Source organism: Peromyscus maniculatus, chromosome 4 (assembly GCF_049852395.1).
Source record: "Peromyscus maniculatus bairdii isolate BWxNUB_F1_BW_parent chromosome 4, HU_Pman_BW_mat_3.1, whole genome shotgun sequence".
In the NCBI taxonomy this organism is placed as follows: domain Eukaryota; kingdom Metazoa; phylum Chordata; class Mammalia; order Rodentia; family Cricetidae; genus Peromyscus; species Peromyscus maniculatus.
The window spans coordinates 96,621,441-96,649,253 of NC_134855.1; the positions used below are offsets into that span (position 1 = coordinate 96,621,441).

The window sequence follows — 27,813 nt, forward strand, 5'->3', positions numbered from 1 at the left end:
CAGAGATCCGCCTGCCTCTGCCTCCTGAGTGCTGGGATTAAAAGTGTGAGCCACCACTGCCCAGCCCAAATAAGCAAATCTTAACAAACACACACACACAAAGAGGCTGGCAAAGGTTGGTAGCTCCCCTGCCATAGCATACCTCTGTCTTTACTTCCCTCCCTCCCGGGAGTCCATATGAGAGGCAATGGGTCAACAGTACGATCCACACCACACAGTTGTTCCAATGACAAAGTTTTATATAGACAACTCAAACTTCACATGAACAACAACACAATAAACAAAGAGTAAATGCAAGCTCCGTCAGGAAAGTTGCCGCAGGGAGCAAGTTTGGAACTAGTCAAGAGTTGTGTCAAGCGCTAAACCATATTTACAAGTCTAATTTGGAACTTGGTACAAAAAGAAGCTGGGGGAGAAGCCATGAAATAGAAAATATATCTACACAGATATAAACACCCACGTTTCACACTTCTTCTTTTCCCATTTTTTTTTTTTTTTTTTTTTTTTTTTGGTTTTTCGAGACTTCTTTTCCCATTTTTGACACAAGGAACAAATCAAAAGGAAAAGCCCATTTCCCTAGAGACCTTCTATTTACAATGAGTGTGTGAGAAAGCCCCACAAGGGCTTGGACTCAAGGAGGCTGACTTCACTCTCCTTGGCTACATTTGCTCCTGACTACTTAGCTATGGAATGCTTGAGACACAGACATGAAGACCCAGAAGTGAGAAAAAAATATATATATGGCTCACTTAACCGATACATTATATATATACCAGAGCTCAATTTCTCCAGGCTCTTCCACACCCTGCTCTTCACTGGACCCTTGCAAACCTCTCACCTGCAGCAAGAGCGCTCAGTCAAGCTTTCTGATCCAGCACACACTGGGTCAGTCACTTCATCCAAGACAGTCACACAAGCCAGCTCCCAGCAAGTCCCCGGGGGCCAGCAGCTGTCTGCTCTGTGGACTGGAAGTCTGGGCGTTTTCTCTCCCTGGATTTCACTTTGCTGCCGGGCTCTTGAGCTCTCTCCAGTGTTTCCCCCGGGCCCCAGCAGCTGCTTGGCTGATGTGTGCGTCATTTATTGTTCTCCTGCCGCTGGCTTGTCCCCGGCCTCTGGCTTCTCAGCCTGCGACTCTGGAGGGATGAGAAACTGGACCTCCTCTGTGCTGATGGCAACTTTATCTGGCTGAAGCCACCGTTTGAAATGCTCCAAGGTGCTAGAAAAGAACAGGAGAAAGGAAGGGCTAGGTCAGCCCTCGATGATTAGTTACTTAATGGCAGGCTCGGCGACTCAGATACTGCGCTGCGGCCCACCACCAGCGTCCTCCCAGCCCCGCTTTCCCTGCACCGGAGAACAGTGCTAACTGCTCTGACGCTGCGTGCGTGCGTCCTGGCAGCTCAGCAGCGTCATCTACCCCCTAGTGAGCACTTGGGCTCTAAGCAGCCAGAGCCCCTTCAAAGCAGGGTCTCTGAAGGCTTGATGAGAACAGCTGAAGAGCTTGTGCCTCAGTTTTATCTTTTTTTCCCCCTCCAATCTGAAAAGGCGAGAAATTGTCAAGGGGATGAAACAAATAAATACCAAATGATGGGTGAGACAGAGAACTGAGATCTTTTCTACCTAAGACAGTGTGAGGCTCGATTACACTAACAGAGCTTATTTGTAAGAACTGTAATTTGGGGGAGGGAGGATTAAGACCCCCAGATAGGAACATCTGAGCATCCAATGTTCCCACCAAGGAATGGCCACTATGCCAGGGGACTCTTCATTTGCCTGTGTAGAGGGGGGCTGGTCAGGTGTCAGGTTCCTATCTCCCTCCAACTCCCTTAAGCACCCGGGATCCCGCACCTTACAGTTATTACACAGTCACAGTAAACTAGAAATGGATATAATATGAACACCATGCCATGCTCTTTAATGACACGCAGCAGCTAGGTACTGGTGGCTCACACCACAGTTTTCAGCACCCAGGAGGCTGAGGCAGGAGGACTGTCACAAGTTCAAGGCCAGCCTGGATTACACAGAATGAGACCATATCACTAACCAAGCAACCAACCAAACAAACAAAAAGCACAAAGCCATACAACTATGTGTTAACCAGCAGCATCTCTCACATGGGGAATCTCCTGCCTGCCCTCACGAAATGCAGAATTGCCTGCTTCAAATGCAGACTTGGAGTTTGCAAACCAACACATAACCACTGTTCTCCAGTAGTTTCCCATAAGCACTGCTTCGCTTTCAGTTCTGCAGAATGACAGAAGCGTTCCCACAGATGTAGGTGGGAGGGACGGAGCCCAGGGCCAGAGGTCAGAATAAGCACACCCATGCCCACAGCTCAAGAGAATCAGGTGAAAGAGACCCTTCATCTGCCACCCTTTTCATGGAACTGTTCAAATTATTTCCATAGGAAAGGGAAGTCGAAACAAAAGCCGGGGCTCACCGAGGTTTGTTTTGTTGTTTTTTAAATATTTTTTTGGTTTTTTTATTTTATTATTTTTTCAAGACAGGGTTTCTTCATGTAGTTGTTGTTGATTTATTTATTTATTTACTATGTATACAGAAGAGGGTATTTATTTATTTATTATGTATATAGAAGAGGGCACCAGATCTCATTATACATGGTTGTGAGCCACCATGTGGTTGCTGGGAATTGAACTCAGGACCTCTGGAAGAACAGCCAGTGCTCTTAACCTCTGAGCCATCTCTCCATCCCTCCGCTCACTGAGTTTTATGTGTGAGTCCATGAGCAGAGAAGCCTACTTCAGAAAGAGGGAATTCTTTCTCGACTACACAAGAGAAAGTTTTGGCTCCTTTGTGTGTGTGTGTGTGTGTGTGTGTGTGTGTGTGTGTGTGTGCGTGCGTGCGCGCGCTTTGTTTTTTGTTTTTCGAGATAGACAGGTTTTCTCTGTGTAGCCCTAGCTGTCCTGGAACTTGCTCTGTAGTCCAGGTTGGCCTCAAACTCAGAGATCCACCTGCCTCTGTCTTCTGAGTGCTGAGATTAAAGACCTGCGCCACCACCCCGAGCCAAAGTTTTGTCTTCTTAGTGTTGGAGTAGAGGGAGGTTTTGGGGAGACAGAACATTATGCCAAGTTATGAATGGATCAGGAATCCATGTAGCTTCAAATTGCCTGTTTGGGGAAGTTTAAGACTCACTTATGTTAAGCCTTTACAGACAGAAATAAACATATTATCTTGTAAGCCTTCAGAGTGTAGTTGGGCTAACCTTAAAATGCTACACTGATTTCTGAAGGGCCTGAGGGTATGCTGACTCAAAATGTGAGAGAAGGCAATGGAAAGTGCTTTGTAAATTAAATGAAGTGTGACTATGATGTTTTATTCAGACATTGGCCTTGATTCTGGCTGTAGCTTCTTCACATGACACAATGGGACTCTCAAAACCAATATTAACTGTGTGTTCTGAGCTAAAGCCATAGTGCCCTAAGGCCTTTGCTTAAAATGGGAGTTGTTATTCCTCCCACCAATTTTCTAAATTATGTGTATGTGTGTGATGCACAGGTGTGGTATGTGTGTGTGCAGGTGCACAAACCCTTGGGTATACACTGAGAAGTGAAAAGAAGACATCCAATGTCTTGATCCATCATTCTCCACCTTGTTCCTTTGAGACAGGGTCTCCCACTGAACCTGGAGTAGGCCAGTGATTTTACAGAGGGTTACAGTTAAGAGACTACGTTAGGTTTCAGAGACTTTGACCTCTAAAACAGTGTGGAGATTGTAAGACCACAGGCACTTTCAAAGTTAGACTAAAGGCATTTTGCAGTGTGATATACTCATGTGCCTATGGGGGCCAGGGAGTGAAATGTGATGGTTCAAATGAACTGTCCCTCATATATTCAGACATTTGAACACTTGGTCTCCAGTCAACGATGCTGTTTAGGGAGGACTAGGAGGTGTGGCCTTGCTTGAAGAAATGCACCACTGAGGGAGGCTTTGAGGTTTCAAAGCCTCCCACATCCCAAGTATACTCTCTGTGCTTCCTGTTTATGGCTCAAGATTTAAACCCTCAGCTTTCTGCTTCCATCTCCAGTTACCATGCCTACCTGCTGCCAGGCTTCCCCACCATGATGGATCCTTTCTTCTATAAGTTGCCTTGGTCACGATGTCTTATCACAGCAACAGAAAAGTAACTAATACATCATCCTCCAAACACCAAGCAGTGACATCACATAAAAGATGCTTTAAAAATATATCTGTTTGATCCACACACTTTTTTTTTTCCAGGTTTCTCTGTGTAGCCCTGACTGTCCTGGAACTCGCTGTGTAGACCAGGCTGGCCTCGAACTTAGAGAGATTCACTTGTTTCTGCCTCCCGAATACTGGGATTAAACTGAGCACCACCACTGTGGGGCTGACCCATCCACATCGAATAGCTCTACTAAGACAGAAGCTCTACAGCAATGACAATTAGGAGATAAGAAAGCATGGTTCTGTGGGTTCTCTACTTCCTTCTCCAGTGCACCATATAATGAAAAATGAAGACAGTACTTCATCCTCAACTCCATTAAATCTGTGGCCAAGATGTAGCTGAGGATATTTGCCATTCTGAAAAACCCACTGTTGGTTTAAGGGCAAACTGGACAACCTTCCAAGGGCTGATTTCACCTCAAAGAGCTATCAGTATCAACTGATACCAGTACTCCGAGGTCACTCTCCCTGAGTTGTTTAGTGAATGAAAAGTATGTTCAGTGAAACCAGCTGTCCATCAGTTACCTCTCATCAGAATCAAGGCCATCCACAAAAAACTCGGATGCTAACTTCTCTTGGAGGAATCGGTCCCAGCATTCCTTCTTAGCTTGGGCCAGAGTTCGAAGCATGTCCTTGGAAGTTACTTCCTCATTTAAACCTTTGATTCTTCTTAGTTTCTTCTCTGAAGAGAAAAGAAATGGAGCTTAACATAGAGAGTATGAGCCAGTATCAGCTGTATAGCAAATTCAAGGCTAATCCAGGCTACTGGAGACATTGTCTCAAATATCCAGCCAAACAGACCAAAACAAAAACAAAAAACCCTTTTACTGATGAATATGTCCACAATCCCTGGGGGAAAAAAAAAAAAAAAAAAAACCAACAGGAAAAAAACAAACCCATTTTTAGAGGAAAAATAAAAGTGAATTGAAGATGCTTCTTTTCCAGTCCTGCACTGTATGGAGTAAATGTTTAACCCTGGAAAAAGGAAGAGCCATAGGCTCTCATAAATAAATCAACGGCATGGTTTTTTGTTTTTTTTTGAAATCACAGCAGCCCAGCAGGTGTCTCTCTAAGGAATGCTTGTTTTCCCTGGCTTGGCATGTGTATTCCATCTCCTGTTTTCAACTCCTGGAAAGGAATGTCTCTGAGGAGTAAACGGTTTTTCTTCTGGTTACAAGGACATGAAGTGGTTTCCAGCCCTCACAAGAGAGAATTAGAGAAAATGATGAGAGACCAATGGGTCATTAGATGCTAACATTGACTTGATGGGAATGCACTAATAAGAGACCTTCAGGGTCTCTATGTGGGATTCAATTCTTGATTAAAGAAAAATATCTTCCAACATTTTAAATAGTTCCTCAATTTGTGGCCTGCATGTTGGAGCCTAATAAAAGCAAATATCTTGTAATCCCTTTGAGAGTGGTCCACGGGGCTTCCCAATGATAGATGTTTAATTACTCTTCTTTGCATTTGAATTGTTGAGGAGCTCTCTTTTGAATCGGGCAAGAAATGACATCACCATTACTTTCTGTTTAATTCAGTCTTCAGCTGTATAATTCATGTACTTTGTAATGTTTTAGTCAAGGACAAGCCACATGTCATAGTGATTTCATAAGGTCGGGGATGTCACATGTCTTACTTTGAGTGAGTACACTCTACCGTGTTCACTGACGAAAGCCCCTTACATTACGTTTCTCAGACAATATCCTGATTGTGAAGCAGTGTGGGAGTCTGCACGGGTGTCCCAGCTGCCTGCTTGCAGGAGATCCTCACTAGCAGCCTGCCACTGTTGGCATACACATTCCTTTAGAGCAGCGGTTCTCAGTCTTCCCAATGCTGCGACCCTTTAATACAGTTTCTCATGCTGTGGGGACCCCCAACCCTAAAATTATTTTTGTCGCTACTTCATAACTGTAATTTGGCTACTGTTATGAATCGTAATGCAAATATTTCTGGAGACAGAGGTTTGTCAAAGGGGTCACAGGTTGAGAACCACAGCCTTAGAAGAAGACGGTTGTTGGACCCTCACCTAAGATTCTGGCTCACCTTCCTGCACTTCCTGGCGTTCTGCCCTATTGCATGTGGGCAGCCTCAAGAGGTGCTACGTTACGTGGGCTGGGGAAGGGTGGCCGGGGAAGGGTGGCTGAGGGGACACCTCTATGCTGCTATCGGGGAGCCATCATCTATATGGGGCGATGTCTCTCAGGTTTAGTTGCTCTGGGGTCATCCATGCCTCTGTAGCCCTTCACCTATGCTCTGTAAACAAGACCAAGAAATCACTTGGTTCCCCAGGGGGAACTTCAGGGTTATAGTACTTAGTTTTGTCATTGGGACCCCATAAGGAAGGAGTGGACACTGTCTCCCTAGGAACAGAATGCTCAAAACAAGCAACTGATAGCTGTTTGAGGGGTGACATCGATCTTAGAACCAATAGAAATTTTATAATCTGCAGTCTTGTTTCCATTTCTAAAAAAAGTTACATCAGCTAACAGACACTGACCAAATCAATAAACACCTTGTATTTCTGTAAGTCACCACCAAGAGCTCACCCATATAAAACACCTGAAGTTGATAAATGTTAATGTTTAAGGCTTCTTTTTCCTTAAGGATATAAAAATGGTAATGTATATCTAACATTTATTTGGCTGAATTTTTAATTGTTACTTTTTTTTTTTTTTTTTGGTTTTTCAAGACAGGGTTTCTCTGTGTAGCTTTGCGCCTTTCCTGGAACTCGCTTTGGAGACCAGGCTGGCCTCGAACTCACAGAGATCCGCCTGGCTCTGCCTCCCAAGTGCTGGGATTAAAGGCGTGCACCACCACCGCCAGGCTTAATTGTTACTCTTATTGGTGGATTCTTTTTGGCACAAGTTTATTTGGCAATAAAAACAATCTTCAAATTGTCTAGCCTTAGTTGTCATGGAGATAGGTACTCTTAGGGGGTAGAATGGGCTTCTGAGTATGCTAGGTTCCCAAGCATGTGTGGTTTTAACAGGCAAGCAGGCTCAGGTACTGTGACACACTCCAAACCTGCCTGCTATTATTACCTAATCCTTTCCTGGGCTGCAAAAAGGCTTCCAACTTCCTCGAGAAGGAAATTTTAATTACCAGTTAGTTTCTTAACTGATTTTAGAAAAGGCCAGTGGAGTTTTAACTTTCCAACCAATATTTACCAATCATCATCATCATCATCATCTCCAAGAGTGGGGTATTATGTTGTTGTTGTTGTTTGTTTGTTTGTTTGTTTGTTTTCTGAAACAGGGTTTGTCTGTGTCGCCCTGGCTGTCCTGGAACTCACACTCTAGACCAGGTTGGCCTTGAGCTCAGAGATCTGCCTGCCTTTGCCTCCCAATTGCTGGGATCAAAGGGTGAGCCACCACTGCCCAGCTCCAAGAGTGTTTCTTGTAAGTCCTGGTCTCGTGCTACCTACCAGCCAAAGGATCTGGTTCTTCCCCAGACTGTTGCCTCTTCTCACTGTGAAGCAGATGTTCTGTCTACCGCAGACAGAACCCTTCTGCCCCTTGGCCAAGACAGCAAGCATCATTCTTCTCTGCTGGCTCCCTTACAAATTTCACACAGATCCCTCATCATGTCTTCCACCTTTCCAGCTGCATTCAAGGTCATCCTCAACTACACAGTAAGTTCAAAGCCAAACTGGGCTACATGAGACCTTGTCCATAAAGTGGGGGTGTTGGATGCCAGGGGATATGGCTCAGAGGTAGAACTTTGGTTTGTCTAGTATGTATGCGACCTTGGGTTTGAAAAGCAGCATAAATAAAGAAATATCACAGTCAAAGTCAGCCTGCGGTGGTTGAATGAGAATGGACCCCAAAAGCTCATACATTTGCATACGTACTTCCCAGCTGGTGGAACTGTTTGGGAAGTTTAGAAGGTGTGGCTTTGTTAGAGGATGGGTCACTGGGGGCAGGCTTTGCAAAGAATCATACCACTCCTAGTCTCTCTCTCTTCTCTCTCTGTCTGTCTCTCTCTTTCTCCACCTTGTAAGATGTGCGCTCTCAGCTGTTCCTGCCACCATGCCCTTACTCTGTCACCACAGACTCTAACCCTCTGAAAGGATAAACCCCAAATTTAACATTTTCTTTTACAAGATGCCTTGGTCATGATGTTTTTCCCACAGCAATAGAAAAGTAACTAAGAGCCGGGCGGTGGTGGCACACGCCTTTAATCCCAGCACTCGGGAGGCAGAGCCAGGCAGATCTCTGTGAGTTCGAGGCCAGCCTGGGCTACCAAGTGAGTTCCAGGAGAGGCGCAAAGTTACACAGAGAAACCCTGTCTCGAAACACCAAAAAATAAAATAAAAAAAGAAAAGTAACTAAGACATTGTCCTAGACTGACAGTCTCTTTCCCCTTGCATGAAACAATTTTAGTTTCTCATGCAAGGGGAAACAATTTTAATTTTAATATCTCTCTAGATATTTATACTATGGCCACAATACAGGGCACTGAAAATATATTCAGGAAATGTCTTTAAAATGGCCAATAGGAGCCTGGAGAGATGGCTATTAGTTAAAAATATTTACTGCTCTTTCAGAAGACTGAAGTTACTTCTTAGCAACCATGTTGGGCAGCTCAAAACTGCCTGCAACTCCAGATCCAGGGGATCTGACACCCTCTTCTGGCCTCTGAGGGTACCTACATGTCTGTATATACACATATACATACAGGTGCAGACAACTAAATAATAAATCTAAATCACTAACAGAAACAGAATAACCCCTCTGGCAACACACTCCCATTCCCACAATTAGTCTATTTGATAAAACAGGTTTTTAGCCAGGCAGTGGTGGCACACACCTTTAATCCCAGCACTTGAGAGGCAGAGGCAGGTGGATCTCTATGAGTTTGAGGCCAGCCTGGTCTACAAAGCAAGTTGTAGGACAGCTAGGGCTATTACACAGAGAAAACCTGTCTCAGAAAATAAAAAAAAAAAAAATTTAAAAAAGAAAGAAGGGGGGAGGTGTCCTTTCCAGCCAAGAACCTGAGACATCCCCTAGAATCACATCTGGCCCACATGTGGCAAGGACAAAAAAACATAATAGAAAATTAAAGATAATGTAACAGAACTTGCCTCTTTAAAAAACACAGGGGCTGGGGTGAGAGGAGAAAGAGAGGAAAGGGAGGGAGAGAGACAGACACACACACACACACACAGAGACAGACAGGCAGAGAACTTACCTAGAGATGCTAAATACACTTCTGAGTCCTGCAAAGGAGCCCAGGGTTTTACAGATGGCTTTACAGCAGAGTCCGCTGCCTCGGTATGGCCTTCACCTGCAGGACATGAATCCAGAAAGGAGTCCGAGAAGGCATGGCTGGCAACATCTTCTTGGGCAGGACTTGGCAGACAAGAACAGATTTCAGCCCAGAGGTCTCGGCTAGACTTTGCAGCTGAAGAGTCAAGACTCTCAAACATTTTCATTTGGAGTCTGAGCTGAAAAACAGAAGCTCCAGTGAGTGAAGACCAGCTCCAGTACAGTATAATGCTGGGTGTGGTAGCGCACGCCTTAGGCCCAGAGCTTGGGAGGCAGAGGCAGGTGGATCTCCGTGAGTTCCAGGACAGCCAAGAATACACAGTGAGACTTTGTCTCTAAATGAATGAATGGATGAGAGAAAGAAAGAGAAAGGCTATATATAGTATAGGAGCTGGAGAGATGACTCAGAGATGAAGAGCACTGGCTGCTCCTGCAGACAACTAGTTTGGTCTTCAGCATCCACATGGCAGCTCACCACCATCTTTAAGTCCGGTTCCAGGGCATCCAATGACCTCTTTGGGCTCTCTGAGCACCAAGCATGCATGTGGTGCACATACATACACGCAGGAGAAACACACATAAAAATAAAAATAAATAAATCTTGCCGGGCGGTGGTGGCGCACACCTTTAATCCCAGCACTTGGGAGACAGAGCCAGGTGGATCTCTGTGAGCTCGAGGTCAGCCTGGTCTGCAGAGCGAGATGCAGGACAGGCACCTAGAAACCCTGTCTTGGAAAAAAAAAATCTTTAAAAAAATACAGTATAGCCAAGTGTGGTGGCGCACACCTTTAATCCTAGCACTCCAGAGGCAGAAACAGGTGAATATCTGTGAGTCTGAAGCTAGGTTGGCCTACATAGCAAGTTCCAGGTCAAGGCTTCATAATGTGACCCTGTGTCAAAAAAATTAAAACACACACACACACACACACACACACACACACACACACACACCCTGAATGGGTAAAGGAGTCTAAGAAATACATTAAAGGAGCCCAGGGCTTTACAGTTGGCTGGACAGAAGAGTCTGTTCCTCCAGATGGCCTTCATCTACAGGATGAGAATCCATACAGGAGTGTGAGAAACCACAGTCCCAGAACTGCATTCTTTTTTTTTTTTTTTTTTGGTTTTTTCGAGACAGGGTTTCTCTTTGTAGCTTTGCGCCTTTCCTGGAACTCACTTGGTAGTCCAGGCTGGCCTCGAACTCACAGAGATCCACCTGGCTCTGCCTCCCTAGTGCCAGAACTGCATTCTATATATTCAAGAAACACAAGAATACCTGTGATGCTCCCACATGCACAAGTAGCTAGCTACACTGTTCTCTGCAGATCTCTTTAACACACAGCTGTTCTATCATCCGTCAGTTAAAGCCTGTCTTCAGTGGGACACAGACTGACAGTCTTACATAAGAAAACAGGAAAAACATTGCTTGGTGAAAGTGTCTGTCAAAGAGGACTATCATAATGCAAGGGCATTCACTCACTACAGCAGCAGCTGGGCTGTACCCTTCAAGTTCCTCCACATCCCCATTCATACTTCTTACCACTTACTATTTTTAGTTGCCCATATTTATGCGGTAACGTGTGATAACTCAATAAATGTATGTGATGTGTAATCACCCAGATAATTAGCACTGAATACAAACATTGAAAGAGAGGCATTTTTATCATTTTACAGATACAGTTAGGTGTGTGGTGGAGCACATCTGTGAGGCCTGCACTTAGAAGTCTGAGACAGAAAGGTTATGAATTCCAGGAACTGGTGACGAAGAAGGAAGAGGAGCAGGAAAAAGACCAGGAAGAAGCGGGAAGAAGAAATAACAAGATCAAATGAGTAGTTTGCTCAAAGCTGCATTGCTGGTATATGATGTTTTGCTTCCAAAATCCTTATTTTTACCCAGCACTGAAAGCCGCCCACGCTGAGATCAATGAGACAGGCTATGCGCAGAGCCTAGGGATTTCCATAACCATCTAGGTTTATAGAATAGGTCGGCTCCCGCTTGTAAGAGGGCTTTTAAAGATCAGGAAAGCTGACGAGAGCCAAGTCTGAAAAATTCCAGCAGACAGTTCAGACAGCGCGAGGGCCCAAAGTCAGAGGAACAGCTATGTCACGGAGTTCTTAGATCCTCTATGGAAGTCTTCTGAACACACCCAAACCCCAAGTCTGCTCTCACCCGGGAGCTCGCGTGTCCCTGACCCCAGAACGTCCAGAACAGTGGAGGAAACCGTGTGTCCAGATCCCAGGCCTCAGTCACTCGGCCTCAAGAATTGACTGGCCTTGATGATCTGGTCCCTGGTACCCTCAGTTGTGTTCCGGGGTCAGGCCATAGGAGAGGATGCTAAACACTGGACCGTGGCCCCCCACCTACCGCAATCACCTGCCCTGCAGTCTCCAAACGCCCGGCTCAGGTCTGTCGCTGGCAGTCAGGAAGAAGCCGTGAGGGGCGGAGTCTCTGAATGACGGAACTCAGGAGCCCTCCAATTGATGCCTGACTTTTTGGCATCCTGTGAGTTGATTGGTAGAATAGAGTTAGTGACGCCCAGAGGGCCGGCAGTCGGTGGGCGGAACTAGTAGTTGCCAGGGAACGGCGGAATCGCTTATCCAGAGTTTCCTCTCCAAGACCTGACTGATTCTTAGCAGGTCCCAGAGTTCCAGCTTTCCACCCAGGCATCCCCGACTCGGATAGTGAAGCCAGTTTTCTAGACTTTTCTTGGGCCCGAGAGGTCTTGATTTCTAAAGCCCCATCGGAAAGAAGGTGCCTGCCTGTCTTATATGTCTAGATGGTTCTCGAAGTCCCGAGGCTCTAGGTGCAGCCCTTTCCATCTGCCATTGCCTGGTCTGTTGTCCAGTGTATTTCCCAATCTTGGGCAAAAATACAGATTTTTGGGGCAGTAAGTCGTGTATCAATTACCTCCCAGACAATTCTCTGAATATTTGCGTTGCCTTTACCCCTCGACTACCCCAAGTTAGACTATGTCAGTGACACAGGACATTAGGGCCATTCGCCAACTTCTGAGACGTTCCTTTATTCATTTAGTTGAAAAATGCCAAGCTCCTACTCTGCTATAGGTATTCTAAGTGTGAATTCGGGACACACAAGAGTGAGTATGAGCCCCAAAGCTCCTTACAGCTTAGTGTAGGAGGTGGTCCACCAGAGAGACAGACGGATTTACAGATGGCACCAAAGAGTTATGGAGGATGAGGGTAGTGTGGGGAGGGAGAGAGGAAGGAGGAAAGGGAGAGAGAGAGAGAGAGAGAGAGAGAGAGAGAGAGAGAGAGAGAGAGAGAGAGAGAGAGAGAGAGAGAGAGAGAGAGAAACAGTTTTTATAACACCTGCAATAGCCAGGTGTGGTGGTGCATGCCTATAATTCTAGAGCTGAGGCAGGAGGAGATCAAGGCCAGCGTGAGGTATGTAGTTAGTTCCAGGTTCAACCTGAATTACAAGGAAAGATCCCATCTGAAAGTAAAATTATCTTACAATCCTCCAAAGATTATCAACACATTCCTTTAGTTATTCCTTGTTCCAAATGATTTTTTAAAAAAATTATTTATGTGTATATCTTTCATTTGGTGTCTGTAGAAGTCAGAAGAGGGTGTTGGAAGTCCTGGAGCTGAAGTTACAAGTGGTTGCTAGACTTCTGATGGAGATGCTAGGAATTGAACCTGGTCCTCCAAAAGGGCAGCAAGCACTCTTAACAGCTGAGCCCCATTATTCCCAGTTCTAAGTCTGTTACTCTATCACAAAGAAAGACGTGATGAAACACATCAGCCAGTCATCAGCACAGTAGCTTGGCAGAGGAGATTGTCTTGAGATGTGGCCAAATCCCATCGTTATGGCAAAGGTAACAGCAAACTGCTATCATGTGCAAATGCCAGCACAGAATACTGTTGCTCACATCTGTAAGCATTCTTAGACTACAAACTGAAGGAACTGGAAAGCAAAGAGACTAAAAACAACAAAATAAGTAACAGTGAAGATTGTGGCAATATTTACTCACAGAATAAGAGAAAGAAATCTGGTGTTATCTGGTTCACAGAAAGCGGCATGGGAATAGAGTTCCCAGGGTTTCATTAAGATGTGCCAAGTCTTCATGAGTCACATACACTCTTTACACTGATCAAATGCTCACCAAAAACAGTCTTGTTGTCTGTCTGGTTTTGTTTTGTTTCGTTGAGACAGGGTTTCTCTGTGTAGCCCTGGTTGTCCTGAAACTCTCTCTGTAGACCAGGCTGGCCTCGAATTCAAAGATTCACCTGCCTCTGCCTCACAAGTGCTGAGATTAAAGGCATGTGCCACTACTAAGTGGCTTCCAAACACATTCTTGATTTCCTATTTGGTCTCTCCGATGTCTGGATGCCAAGATGAGATGCCTTTAAACAGTAGCTGTGAATAACCCAGTTGCTGAAAAAGTACTTTCTTAAATTTACAACCACAGGTTAACAATTTAGAACACTACCAGGTCATTCAAGTCCTCCAAATCTGATTTGTGTGCTGGATCCTAGTGTCCATCAGTGATGGTTCAGGCTTCTTTCTTTTTCTATTTTTATTCCATCTTGAGTAAGTGTGTCTATACCTCTGTTTCTGTACCACCTATCAACCCCCTCCCCAGGAATGCCCTCACTGACATACCCAGAAATGTGCTAGACTAGTACAGACTAATTAGTTCATAAGAAGCTAGGCTAGTAAAAACTAATCTCTTGGGTGTGTCTCAATTGAATAAGATTAACAGTCAAAAGGAACCATCATAGCCAGTTTGTGGCCTCTACCTCTTAGAGGTAATAATGTAATGTCAGAAGTTTCTCTACTCAAGAGAAGGGGACAAGGTCTGGGGGGTATAGTGTAGTGGTAGAACATTTGTTCAATATGTGCAAGACCCTGGGTTTGATCTCCAATACCACAACAACTCAATTATATTAAAATTTTTAAATGTATTTGGAAAGTGCTAGATATCCATAAAGTACAAGGAATGCTGGGATGTTTTATATTAGTACTTCTCAAGCCTTCCACATAAATCAGCCTGAAGTGCAGATTTCTGTTCAAAAGTCAAGAATAGTGGGAGAATGAGATTTTGATTTGTTTTTTACATCCAACAATTTTGCTAAGCACTATTCTAAGTGTTTTAATTGGATTACTTTGTTAATTCTCCAAACTCTGTTCCAGAACAAACCAGTATGAAAAACAGGCTCCAGGTCACATGAGACTGAAGAAAGAGGCAGAAAGACCCCAGATTGTATAGAGTTCAAGGGACTTGCTGATGGAAGTGTGGTCCTGTCTGGCAACAAGAGCAATGAGGGATACCTGTAATTTCAGCCAGAAGAGAGTTTATATTCTGGTAAAAGCAGAAGTGACTTCAAGGTAGAATATACCTGCTTTAGCTAACCCAATATCAAGGACGTCAGGCATTGATTGTGCTGAGATCCAGCTATAAAGCTCCACATACCATATAGTGTACTTACAATGTACTGGGAAACTATGCAGGGAAAGCCAACTAAGTTTACTCAGAGGCAATCGTGGTTATGACTCAAGATGGCTGTGATCAGGTCAAGCTGAGTCTGTACAAACTCTAGGAAGCAGAAAGCCTGCTTATGTATAATTTTCTTTGGATAAAATGTTACCCTCATTGTAAGTTTCTTCCCTTTCCTCTTGCTGTCTCTCTCTTTTCTCTCCACCCGTGTCTGCCTCCTCCTTCTCTCTGTCCTTCTCTCTCTGTCTCATCTCTCTTTTTGTCTTACTGTGTAGCCCTGGCTTGTCTGGAACTCTCTATGTAGATCAAGCTGAACTCAAACAGATCCACCTGCCTCCTTAGTGCTGTGTTGAAAGGCATACACCACTACTCCCAGTCCTCATTGTAAATTTCTTTCTTTCTTTCTTTTTTTAATGTATGAGTACTCTGTCCACATGTATGCCTGCATGCCAGAAGAGGGCATCAGATCTCATTATAGATGACTGTGAGCTACCATGTGGTTGTTGGGAATTGAACTCAGGACCTCTGGAAGAGCAGCCAGTGCTCTTAACTGCTGAGCCATCTCCAGTAAGACCACTCATTCAAGAGATAGTGTTTTCCTTTTGAAACAATTCTGTTCTAAAGTACCCATAACCAGCGAAAAGTTCAACCTCTTTTTAAAAAGCAATTGATTAGGAATCTGGCATTTCAGCATAAGGACTTCTATAGCTTCAGATACGTCAGTCTGCTCTGGAGTAAGACTAACAACTTCAGTCCTTCACTTGGTTTGATGAGCCCTTTGTTTAGGCTAGCTTTGAACTCACCCTGTAGTCAAAGATGACCTAAAACTTCTGACCCTCCCACGTCCACGTCCCAAGTGCTAGGGCTATAGGCATTCATTACAATGCCTGCCTTTGTGGGACTTTTGATATAATGAAGAATTTAGCTAAAAATCTCCTCTTGATCCTCTCCAGAATGCTAATACATAAGATAAGAATAGTCTAAACCAACATTAACATTTTATATCATAAATGCTCATGAAAAAGTTCATGCTCACATTTTTCAGTTGGACTAGACAGTTGTTCAATTTTTAGACACTAGCATCCAAATGTCGACCTATTTGGAGGAATCTCACTGTGAAGACTAAACAGGGTTCTAGTCTATTTACAGGCACTCTGTAAATAAAGACAGACCTAGTCCCTCCTTGGAGGAAGGAAGGCTTCCTTGTAGGATTCTGGATCTTGAGATAGGAACACAAAGAGGTTGAGATTTTTAGAGATGTTTCAAGGAACGAGAAGGCTGTGAGGCAGAAAGTCCTCTGGCACAGCTGCTCATCTCACAGTGTGGCAGCATCCCAACTGGGTTCTTCTCCAGCAACGGCTAGTTTCCAGAGGCCTTTGCTTCCTTTGGTTTGGTCTCTTTGCCGAGTCTAATCTTTAGCTCTTTTATGAATCTTAAGAGGCACCAATGTCCTTCCAGTAATTCCCTCACTGATGAAGTTAGCCAACATGGATCTCAGCATTTTGCATTTAAGAACTGTAGCAAGCTGGGCAGATAGCTCAGCTGGTAAAGTGCTTGCCGTGCCACACAGACCTGAGCTTGATCCCCAGAACCGGCATAAAGAAGGTGGCATTATAGTGTGTGTTTGTATTTCAGTGAGAGACTGTGGGTGGTTTGAAAGAAAATGGCCCCCAAAGGGAGTGGCGCTATTAGGAGGTGTGGCCTTGTTTGAGGAAGTGTGTCACTGTGGAGGTGAGCTCTCTGAGGTCTCTTTTGCTCAAGCTTCCCTCAGTGTGACATTTAATTGACTTCCCATTGCCTCCAAGATGTAGCATTCTCAGCTCCAGCAGCACATCTGCTCACAGTCATGCTCCTGCACACTGCCATGCTCCCCATAGTGATGATAATGGACTGAACCTCTGAAACTGCAAGCTGCCACCTCAGTTAAATGCTTTCCTTTGAAAGAGTTGCCGTGGTCATGGTGTCTCTTCACAGCACTAGAAAACCCTAACTAAGACAGAGACTTTCTCAAAAGAACAAGATGGGTACCACCAGAGAAAGGACACCTGAAGTCCTTCTCTTACTTCCATACACACTCACATGTACAACTGCATGTAACCAGAACATACATATACACACAGAAGTCCCTGGCAATGCATTTTTAATCCATTTGAGGTTTTAATGTGCAAGCTGTTCTGGATAAGAGTTTATGGAAATCAAATAGGAAATCTCTAGTTCTTTTGGTACTGTTAGTAGGAAGGACAGGTGTGAAAAATATTGCTTTGTGGTGTGTGTGTATAATACAAATATATAGATATGTATATAATAGCTTTATTGAGATCTGTAGTAGACTATAACGGGTACCATTTTAAATCATACAGTAGTAGTAATGGGTATAACTGAATGGTAGAGTGCTTGAGACTCTAGGATTCCCAACACTGCCCCTCAAACGAGTAGAGCAGACGGAACAGTCCTTGGTACAGTCATGGTCGTAGCCACTTTCATTCTGATTGGTCCTCTGTGTCCTGCCTGTTTGCTTTTTGTTTGTTTTTCTCTTTATTCATTTGTTTTTGTTTTTCGAGACAGGGTTTCTCTATGTAACAGTCTTGGCTGTCCTGGAACTCACTCTGTAGACCATGCTGGCCTCGAACCTGTTACTTACTCCCAAGGGCTGGGATTAAAGGTGTGCACCACTACCGCCCGGCTTCTTTGTTTTTAAAACAACAATAATTATTATTATTTCTTTGTTTTTATTTTGAGACACGCTCTTGGGTAACCCTAGAACTGAAACTAATGACACTTCTGCCTCTACCTCCTGAGCACGGAGACTACAGGTGTGCGCTGCCTTGCCCGCTCTGCTTCCTTTAAAGTAAACTTTTAACTGTTTTACAGACCCGGGGAAGTAGAGCCTATCTATATGGAATGTGTACCATCATCTCCATCCAACGCTTTTACGTGGAGCACTCCCGAAGACTCCCTTCAGGAAGTAACCTCTGATCTCTTTGATGACGGGAGTCTGTGTACGCTCATTGTTTCCTTCATAAGCCACTCTGGGGGAAGACATCCTCTGACACCTAACTCGGCTAACTCAACTCACTCCTTGCAAACCTCCGTAATGGGTCCCTCTGATTGGCTGCTTTCATATGACGCCATCAGATCGCGACCCTGGGGCAGTTGGCCTCGCTGTCATGTGGCGGGGTGTCCCCGTCTGCCTACGAATCCTTCTGCAGTGGCGGCTGGCGCTCTGGTCCCACAGCTTTGCCAGGACTTGGGGGAGCTGTAGGGAGGCGATGGCCGAGGCGCTCTGTACCCAGGCCGAGGCAGCGGGCGAGTTGAAGGCTCCGGTTCAGCAAAATGGAGACTCCGGTAGTGACGGGAGCGGAGAGCCGCTCCCCGAGGGCCTGGAGCCGCCGCCGGCGGGGGGACAGGTCCCAGCTCCGGTCGCCGACTCAGGCAAGAGGAAGAAGCGGCGAGGCGCCGCCGGGGAACGGGTCGTGCCGCCCCCGAAGAAACGGCGGACTGGGGTCAGCTTCGGCGATGAGCACTTTGCAGAGACCACCTACTACTTCGAGGGCGGCCTGCGCAAGGTGCGGCCCTATTACTTTGACTTCCAGACCTACTGTAAAGGTCGCTGGGTGGGCCGCAGCTTGTTGCACGTCTTCAGCACCGAGTTCCGATCCCAGCCACTGGCGTACTACGAGGCTGCAGTCCGGGCGGGACGGCTGCATCTCAACGAGGAACCGGTTCAGGACCTCAGCATCGTGCTCAAGGTGGTGTCCGATGGGGCTGGCCAGAATCAGGCTTTGAGAAAAGGAGGAAAGGTTTTGTTGTTGTTGTTGTTGTTTATAAATGCCGGAGTACAACGATGGTGATTCAGAAACAATCTCGTTTTCCCTAGGGACTCGTTTAGTTTCCGCTTCCCATATCCCCAAGTAGACAGCCTTTCCATGCCCTAGAACTCAACCTGTTCATCCTTCCCCAGCAAGGCGTTTTTTGTTTTTGTTTTTGTTTTTTTTAAGAACCAGGAATGGAAGTTCTCATGTTCCTCTTTTATCTGCCTTTTGTCAAGGGGGCTGCCTACTTTCCACCCTGCATGATAGATCTCTGTACCAATAATAATAGTAGATACCTCACTCATGTGTTCTTAACTGTATCAGGCACAAAGTTAAGCATGTTGTGCGCTCTAACATGGAAGAAAGGCAACAGTGCAGTTTTCGAAGTGTGTGATCATATTAATGCTTGAAGTATTTGTCATGGATCCTGGTGTTAGAGAATTAGGAATTCAGGGATAGATACTAGCCAGGTGCTTTGGCTTTTTTTTTTTCTTCTTTTTAATTCCATGAGACACCTGTGATTACACTGGCTCACCATGATTATAAGGAGAAAAGGGTAATTTCAGGATTTGGCAATAACCTCTCATACTGATTTTGAAAACCACAGGTCTGTTGTAACTCTCACATCCACAGGTAAGAAAACTGAGGCCCAGAGAGGGTAAAATGATTTGCCCAAGAATATGTAGTGAGCTTATGTCAAATCTAGATGTAGAGCCTGGAGCTCCGGACTCACGGCTTGGTGTTGTTTGTTGAAGGTTATAACTGGTGACGAATAGAGGTCCCCCCCCCCCATTTAAAAGACATTTGCTTTCAAAGTGTTTGTATCAGGATGGTTGGTGGCTCAACAGGTAGAGGTCCTTGCCACTAAGACTCACAATCTCTCGCCTCTGCATGTGCCTTTATACGTGCACACACATGAATAAATGTAGTGAAGAATCTTTACAATACAACTGTATTATACAGATCACACGAAGAAGCAAAACCAGAAAACACTCATAATCTCACCACCAAGGTATTCAACCAACTGTGTAGTTTTCAACACTAGGCGTGTGCTTGGTGTATTTTGACAAAATGACATCACACTACAGCCACTTCTTTTTGTGCTTAAGGCTTTACTGCGACCATTCCTCCCTGTCAATGAGGAGCTGAGGAAGCTGGCTGTCTATAGGCTGCTGCCCCAGGCTGACTGGCTACCTGTGTTTTGGACAGGACAACGACTTCCTGCGGAACACGGTGCACAGACATGAGCCGCCGGTCACCGCAGAGCCTATTCGCCTGCTGGCTGAGAACGAAGACGTGGTTGTTATAGACAAGCCGTCCTCCATTCCTGTCCACCCCTGTGGCCGTTTCCGACACAACACGGTCATCTTCATCCTGGGCAAGGAGCACCAGCTGAAGGAGCTGCACCCGCTACATCGGCTCGATCGCCTCACCTCAGGAGTGCTCATGTTTGCCAAGACGGTTGCAGTCTCGGAGAAGATCCATGAGCAAGTTCGGGACCGTCAGGTGAGCCGGGCCTTTGTCTGCTGGAGACTGCGTCCTGGGCTCCCGCGTGCTGTGTGTTAGACAGGGGTCATGGACTCCTAGACTGGGGTGTGTCTACATCCTAACTACTTTGAGGAGGCTCAGCGCCGAAAGTGCCAAAGACAGACTGCCCTGTATGTTTTAGAAGGTCTTTGGAGATGGCTGTACTGCTTCGTGGTTGTTTGCTGTTCAGAAATCACTAAACATTTTTAAGATTCTGAGGCAGCTGGCTTAGGAGGAAGACTGGATGAAGTTAGAGAGGTGTAAGATCATTGGCTGGTAGTTGTTATGATCTGGAGACTTAGAATTTTGCATCTGGATCATAATGCATTTATTGAGCACATGCCAGACTTAATCCCCAGCACATTAGAGTCCAATTTACTAAATGCTAATAGCAGCCCTAGGAGATAAATGTTTTCTGATTTCATATATATATATATATATATATATATATATATATATATATATTATTAGATGTATTCTTTTATTTTATGTGAGTGTTTTGCCTGTGTGTATTTATGTGCACCACATGTGTGCATGGTGCCTGCTGAGGTCAGAAGGGGGACAGATCCCCTGGACCTGGAATTAGGGATGGTTTTGAACAACCATATAGATGCAGGGAACTGAGCCCAGGTCCTCTGCAAGGGCAGCAGGTGATGTTAACTGCAGAGCTCTCTCTCCAGCCCCTGAGTTCCTATTCCTAGATGAGGGATGGGGATATACAGAGCTTAGCTGACTTACCCAGGATGGAGAAACTGACAAAGCTAGCACCGGGGTTTGAATCTTCTTCTCTCAGATGCACTGGTGCATCCTGTAGAGGGTTTAGACTCTGCAGGTTGGCTTTGGACTGACTTTTTCCCCTTTTCTTCCTTTGTAGCTGGAGAAGGAGTACGTATGCCGAGTGGAAGGGGAATTCCCTGACAAGGAGGTAACTTGCAAGGAACCCATCTTAGTGGTGTCTTACAAGGTAGGAGTGTGCCGCGTGGATCCCCGGGGCAAGCCCTGTGAGACTGTGTTCCAGAGACTGAGCTACAATGGCCACTCCAGTGTGGTACAGTGCCGACCACTTACAGGCCGTACTCACCAGATCCGAGTCCACCTCCAGTTCCTGGGCCACCCCATCCTCAATGACCCCATCTACAATTCAGCTGCCTGGGGTCCTTCTCGAGGCCAGGGTGGCCACATTCCAAAGACAGATGAGGAACTCCTCCGGGACCTGGTCGCAGAACACCAGGCCAAAGAAAGCCTGAATGTGCTAGATCTCTGTGAGGGTGACCTGGCCTCAGGCCTCATGGACTCCACGGCCCCCTCTGCAGAGTTGGCCAAGGGCAGCCTGGAAGAGTTGGCTGCAGTAGCCCAGAAGAGAGATGGAATAGCTGAGGCAGCCTCTCAGGATCTGGATGCACCAGAGAAGACAGCTAAAGCAGATGTTACGAATCAAGAAACAGACCCACTCTGTGCAGAGTGCCGGGTGTTGCGACAGGATCCCTTGCCCCAAGATCTTGTGATGTTCCTGCATGCCCTCCGCTATAAAGGGCCAGACTTTGAGTATGTCTCACCCATGCCAGTCTGGGCGCGGGATGACTGGCAGGAACCCTGAGGGGTGTGGCCAGTGGGAGAATGACTTCTTGGGTTGAAAGGAGGACGGGCATTGGGGCAGGGACTGATCCCATTGGTTGATACTCAGGGTTTGGGGAAGAGTGAGGTTTCACTGTAAAGGAACCTTGTACTTGCTACCTCCTTCCTCTTAGTTCATTTGGGGACCTACAGGACTGTAAATATATCATTTTTTTTCTAGCACCTTGCATATCTGTTTTTACTGGTTTTCTGACAACTCTCCGCCTCCCCCAGTGCTTAGGACGGAATGTAGGTCCATTCACAAGAAAGGCAAGTGTGGGGCTAGAGAGATGGCTCAGAGGTTAAGAGCACAGCTTGCTCTTCCAGAGGTCCTGAGTTTATTTCCCAACAACCACATGGTGGCTCACAACCATCTGTAATGAGATCTGGCCTGCAGGGATATGTGCAGACAGAACACTGTATACATAATAAATAAATAAATCTTTAAAAAAAGAAAAAAAAAAGAAAAAGAAAGAAAGAAAGGCAAGTGCTCTACAGCTAAGCTCCATTCCTGGTCCCTAGGACTTCTGAGTTTCTCTGTGTAGCCCAGACTGTTCTTGAACCGGGAATCCTACCTCTGCCTCCCAGAGGGAACACGGGCATGAAGCACCATGCCTTGCTTTTTCAAACATTCAGCTAAAATTCACATAGCATAAAATCAGCCAGTTTAAGATATACACTTTATTGGCATTTATTATGTCTACAAACTTGAACAACCTTCTCTCAGGATTTCAAAATGTTTTCTCTCCCCTAGAAGAAATCTGTACCTGCTAAGCAATCGTTCCTTTTCTCCTTCCTCAACTGCTGGTAGAGTTAGTCTGTTCTTTAGGGATTGTGTGTTCTAGGCATTTCACATAAATGGACCCATAATCTCTGTCTTCTTTTCTTTTTTTTAAAGGCTTATTTATTTACTTATTTTTATAATTTATTTTTATTTTATTGGCATTGGTGTTTTGCTGCACGTACAACTGTTTGAGGGTGTCAGATCTTGGAATCACAGCTGCCATGTGGGTGCTGGGACTTGAGCCCAGGTCTTCTGGGAGAGCAGCCAGTGCTCTTAACCGTTGAGCCATCTCTCCAGCCCCCACCTGTGTATTAACTTACCATAATATTTCTCTCCTAGTGAGTGTGAAGTAATAGCTCACAGTGGACGTTAGTCTTTTTGATGTATTCTTTATTATTTATTCTGGACATGAGATCTTTTCTCAACAACAAAAGAATTAACAGCCCAATTTAAAAGTGTACAAAAGGGTTCTGGTTAACACCAAAAAAGGAAAAAAAGAAAAAGCCAAACAAGGCTGGAGGGAGAGATGATTTTATGTTAAGAGCACTCACTGCCCTTAGAGTGGCCCATGACCCCCTGAAACTCCAGCATCAGGGATCTGATCTCCTCTTCTGGCCTCTGCCAGGGCCACATAGTGAGATTGTGTCTCAAAATAACAACAAAGACAGAAGCGTGCAGCGTAAGGAAACGACCAGGTTTTAGAATTAGAATGGTGTGCTCACTGGAGTCAGGACTATCACCACCACGGCACTCACTCTGCCCAGAACCCTGCCTCCACACATGAGCATTGTGCATGACTGTGACTGTGCCCTTCCGCTCCAAACCCATTAACTCTCTTCACGTGAAGCCTGTTCGTGTTTTCAGAGCCACATTTTGTCAACTATTAGCCACATCAAAGGAATTGGGTAATGTCTTTCTTAAGCTGCATGTGTGTTTGTGTGTAAGTGTGTGTGTGTGTACACAAACTGCCATACACATATATAAGCCTGGGACTCAAGTTCTCAGGCTTAGTGGCACATCTTGAGACATCTTGAGTCATAAGATTCTTTTTTATTTTTGGAGCTGAGGACAGAACCCAGTGCCTTGTGCTTGCTAGGCAAGTGCTCTACCACTGAGCGAAATACCCAACCCCAAGTCATAAGATTCTTAAAAACACTTCAGTAATTCAATTAAAATACAAATGATATAATTATTCCTGTTAATTTTTTTCTTGCAAACATTTCATTATTTGAGCCAGGCAGTGGTGGTGCACGCCTTTCGTCCCAGCACTCAGGAGGCAGAGGCAGGAGGAACTCTGTGAGTTCGAGGCCAGCCTGGGCTACAGAGTGAGTTCTAGGAAAGGCGCCAAAGCTACACAGAGAAACCCTGTCTCAAAAAAAAAAAAAAAAAAAAAAAAAAAAAAAAAAAAGTTTCATTATTTAAGCAAGAAAAATGTGATTCAAGTGTTGCAGTCCCAGAGAATGCCTGGATTCCCTCTTGAGGCAGTAGGTCACCTGTAGGACCACACCTCTTCCTAATGGTAAGGAAGAGACCACGCTCACTCCTACCTACCTACCGCTCAAAACCAATCTTTACTGGGCAATGTGAAGAACACCTTTGGACCTAGCATTTGGGATTAAAGGATCTCTTTGAGATCTAGTCCGGCCTCGTCTACATACTGAGACCCCTGTCTCAAACAAGAAAATAACACAAACACACACACACAACCAATTTTTGCAAGTCTTGAAGTTTGGGTTTTTCTCTCCCCCTTCCCTCTCCTTTCCTCCCTCCCCCCATCCTTCCTTTCCTTCTCTCTCTCTTCTTTCTGTTTGTTTTTCTTGAGAGGATCTTGTTACATAGCCCAGGATAGCCCCCAAATTACTACATATTCCAGTTGGCCTCACACTCAGGATCTTCCTCCTTGGGTTTCCAATTGTTTGAGTTATAGACAACCATCTATAAGTTTGTCTTGAAGATTATTTTTTTAAAATCCCAAACACTGGAATTAAACTCATACACCACCACTCCAGAAGACTTCTTATGTATAGTAAGACATAGACTAAGCAAGCAAGCGAGTGTGCCTGTGCGTACACACACACACACACACACACACACACACACACACACACACACACACACAAACAGCTATCCATTGCATGTTCTTCCTTCAGAATTAAGTCATAAGAGTTGTTGATGTGTGATCATCCAGCACTGTGGAGCATCGACAGCTAAACACACTTCTTCCCTGATAACTTCATAGTCAACCAGGGGAATGGGTCTATCTGAAGCAGGATCCAGAGGATGAAGGCCCATTTCTTGGCACTCAGTCAGTAAACACTATGGATGTCTTAACTATGGATTTGAGCATCTGTCCTTCCTCATAGTTTTCCAGAGACTAGAGGTTGGAGTGTCCTGTAATAGTTCAGGATAGAGTGAGGAGTAGCCTCGGTGTTGATGGGGTGGGTGTTCTTTTGAGCAGAAGCCTGCTGATGGGATTTAAAAAGTAAAAAGTTGCAATCATTTTTGTCATCCAAATCTGGAAGTTGCAAGTCATCCAGTAGATGGCGCCTCGCACTCTTTTATCACTTCGATTTCTTTTCTATTACTAATTCAAGTAATTTTTCCCTTCCTGGCTTTAAAATAATGTGCCACTGTTGATTGTTCTCACTCAGTAAGGAAAAGGGAGCTGAGGTACTGGTGGTTATGGATCAGGAGGTCAACAGGAGAGAGAACCCTGGTATTCTCATGGCAAGCCGTACTGTAATTTCACCTCAGAGTAAGAAGTAAACAACTAGTCATGGAAAGAAGCAAGGCCATGAGAGGTTCAAGAGTGAGCCTCCTGATACGGGATGAGTGCACCACACCCGCCAAGACTCAGAGAACATCTGGAGGAAAGGGGAAGACTTCAGGAGCCAGAGGATAAGAAGGGTGCCTTCTAGGAATGCCATGGCTGTTGCTCTCATTGTAGCTGTGGTTACCTCCACAAGACCAACACAAGATGGAGTCCATTGACATTTCAACATGGTGACGGAGGGGCTCATGAAGGGCCACCCTCCCTGAGGGGCTATTGACAGTTAATGGTGGCTGGGGGAAGGAATGTCATTTATTTATTTATTTATTTATTTATTTATTTATTTATTTATTTATTTATTTAGGTTTTTTTGAGACAGGGTTTCTCTATGTAGCTTTGCACCTTTCCTAGAACTCGCTTTGTAGACCAGGCTGGCCTCAAATTCACAGAGATTTGCCTGCCTCTGCCTCCGGAGTGCTGGGGATTAAAGGCGTGCGCCACCACCGCCTGGTGGAATGTGATTTTCTTCAGTGGTCTAACTACTGGAAAGTTGCTCAGGCCCCAGAAAATAACCTCCCACCCATTACAAGCAGCCTTCATTTAATTCAGTGCATCACACACTAAAAAAAAAATAAACATATGACAGTAGGAGGGGACTTCTTGGAAAGAAGGGTTTTGGTGGAAGGGATGAGAGAGGGTAATGGGGTTGACAATGACTAAAATTTATTAAATACATGTAAGAAACTATGCAAGGATAATTTTTTTTTTTCTGGAGCTGAGGACCAAACCCAGGGCCTTGTGCTTGCTAGGCAAACGCTCTACCACTGAGCTAAATCCCCCCCCCCTTTTCTTGTTTTTTTTTTTTTTGTTTTGTTTTGTTTTTTTTTGTTTTTCGAGATAGGGTTTCTCTGTGTAGCTTTGTGCCTTTCCTGGAACTCACTTTGTAGACCAGGCTGGCCTCGAACTCACAGAGATCTGCCTGGCTCTGCTTCCCGAGTGCTGGGATTAAAGGTGTGTTCCACCATCACTACCACCACTACCACCACCCAGCAGATAAATGTTTTTTAAAATGAGCTTCTAATTCATTTTTTTACTCTTGATTTTTATGTTGTTTTTTGTTGTTGCTGCTGTTTTTGTTTTTTGAAACAGGGTTTCTGTGTAGCTTTGGAGCCTGTCCTGGAACTCACTCTGTAGACCAGGCTGGCTTCGAACTCACAGAGATCTACCTGCCTTTACCTCTGGAGTGCTAGGATTAAAGGTGTGTGCCATTTATGTATTTGCAATGCACAAATGCCTGGTACCAGATCTCCTGGAAGTGGAGTTACAGCAATGTTGGTTTTAAAAAATGATAAGCGGCGCTGTTACAGGGCAAAAAGGTCATGAGACACAACAAAGCCCAGTATCAGAGTTTTACTGGGGGGGAGGACGAAAGAGAGTAACCAGGCCTGGGGGAAACACACACACACACACACACACAGAGAGAGAGAGAGAGATCGAGAGAGAGAGAGAGAGAGAGAGAGAGAGAGAGAGAGAGAGAGAGAGAGAGGTGAGGAGAGAGCAGAGAAGATGGGGAAGGAGTCTGTCCGGTTTTTTAAGGATTCCCTTGTACATGCACATGTGGGTTTACCGAGCTACGCCACGCATACGCTGATTGTGTGACCACACTAGAAGAATTTGCTCAATCACGCAGCACACGGATGATGTAAGACACAAGACCCCTGCTTAGCGACTGAACTGCGCATGTGTAGTCATGCAGCTGGAGTGGCAGAATCCTAACAGCCACCTGGTGTAAGCTGCCATCTGGGTGCTGAGAACTGAATCCCACTCCTCTGCTGAGAAAGTAAGTGCTCTTAACGGATGGGCTATCTCTCCAGCCCTAGGTTTTTTAGTGTATTATAGTTTTTAGAACACCTGAAGATGTTCCTTGGTGAAAATAACTCACCTGGGGCTGCAGAGATGGCTCAGTGCTAAGAATACAGGCTGCTTTCCAGACGGCCCAGGTTTGATTCTAGCACCTACATGGTAGGTCACGACCATCTGTAACTCCACTTGGAGGGGATCTAGTGCCATCTTCTGGCCTCGGTAGATACTGAACACAGGCATACATGCAGGCAAAACACCCATAAAATACAAATAAAAACTTTAAAAAGGATTCTGCAGGGATGGCTCGGTAATTTAAGAGCAATAGACTTGAGTTTGATTCCCAGCATCTACATGGAGTCTTAGAATCATCTCTAGCTCAGTTCCAGAGGATCCAACACCCTCTTCTGGCCTCTAAGGGTATGCACATGGTGCACAGATGTGCAGCCAGGCAAAACATTTACACACATAGAATAAAAATAGTGAAGTAAGAATGGTTAACAAGAGTCTCCCT

General features: G+C 45.2%; 2 protein-coding genes across 5 annotated transcripts; one reads left to right on the forward strand and one right to left on the reverse strand.

Annotated features, from left to right (window-relative positions):
• Positions 1–218: 218 nt before the first annotated feature.
• Positions 219–11,916, reverse strand: Ccdc32 (coiled-coil domain containing 32). Of its 3 annotated transcripts, none has more exons than XM_076570364.1 (5): positions 11,845–11,916; positions 9,394–9,649; positions 4,726–4,882; positions 524–1,216; positions 219–474 (listed from the first exon to the last, which is right to left on the reverse strand). In XM_076570364.1, the coding sequence occupies exons 2-4, from the start codon at positions 9,635–9,637 to the stop codon at positions 1,078–1,080; spliced, it is 540 nt and encodes a 179-aa protein (XP_076426479.1). In that variant the 5' UTR covers positions 9,638–9,649; positions 11,845–11,916; the 3' UTR covers positions 219–474; positions 524–1,077. The 3 variants fall into 3 exon arrangements, with proteins under 3 accessions (XP_076426479.1, XP_076426478.1, XP_076426480.1); XM_076570363.1 differs by having other exon boundaries at positions 11,836–11,916; XM_076570365.1 differs by having other exon boundaries at positions 9,394–9,644; positions 11,836–11,899.
• Positions 11,917–12,098: 182 nt separating this feature from the next.
• On the forward strand, positions 12,099–22,065 carry Rpusd2 (RNA pseudouridine synthase domain containing 2). 2 transcript variants are annotated; one of them, XM_042275960.2, is made up of 4 exons: positions 12,099–12,222; positions 17,804–18,498; positions 19,954–20,250; positions 21,146–22,065. In XM_042275960.2, the coding sequence occupies exons 2-4, from the start codon at positions 18,055–18,057 to the stop codon at positions 21,866–21,868; spliced, it is 1,464 nt and encodes a 487-aa protein (XP_042131894.2). In that variant the 5' UTR covers positions 12,099–12,222; positions 17,804–18,054; the 3' UTR covers positions 21,869–22,065. The 2 variants fall into 2 exon arrangements, with proteins under 2 accessions (XP_042131894.2, XP_006979274.3); XM_006979212.4 differs by lacking the exon at positions 12,099–12,222 and having other exon boundaries at positions 17,986–18,681.
• Positions 22,066–27,813: the final 5,748 nt, after the last annotated feature.

Excerpts from the sequence above, each read along its gene's own strand:
- Rpusd2 (XM_006979212.4), top strand. The coding sequence starts at position 18,055 with ATGACGCCATCAGATCGCGACCCTGGGGCAGTTGGCCTCGCTGTCATG. Across the intron at positions 18,682-19,953 it reads ACCTCAGCATCGTGCTCAAG|GACAACGACTTCCTGCGGAA; the intron begins GTGGTGTCCGAT and ends TGTTTTGGACAG. Across the intron at positions 20,251-21,145 it reads AGCAAGTTCGGGACCGTCAG|CTGGAGAAGGAGTACGTATG; the intron begins GTGAGCCGGGCC and ends CTTCCTTTGTAG.
- Ccdc32 (XM_076570364.1), bottom strand. The coding sequence starts at position 9,637 with ATGAAAATGTTTGAGAGTCTTGACTCTTCAGCTGCAAAGTCTAGCCGA. Across the intron at positions 4,883-9,393 it reads AGTGTATTTAGCATCTCTAG|AGAAGAAACTAAGAAGAATC; the intron begins GTAAGTTCTCTG and ends TTTTCTCTTCAG. Across the intron at positions 1,217-4,725 it reads GGCCTTGATTCTGATGAGAG|CACCTTGGAGCATTTCAAAC; the intron begins GTAACTGATGGA and ends GTTCTTTTCTAG.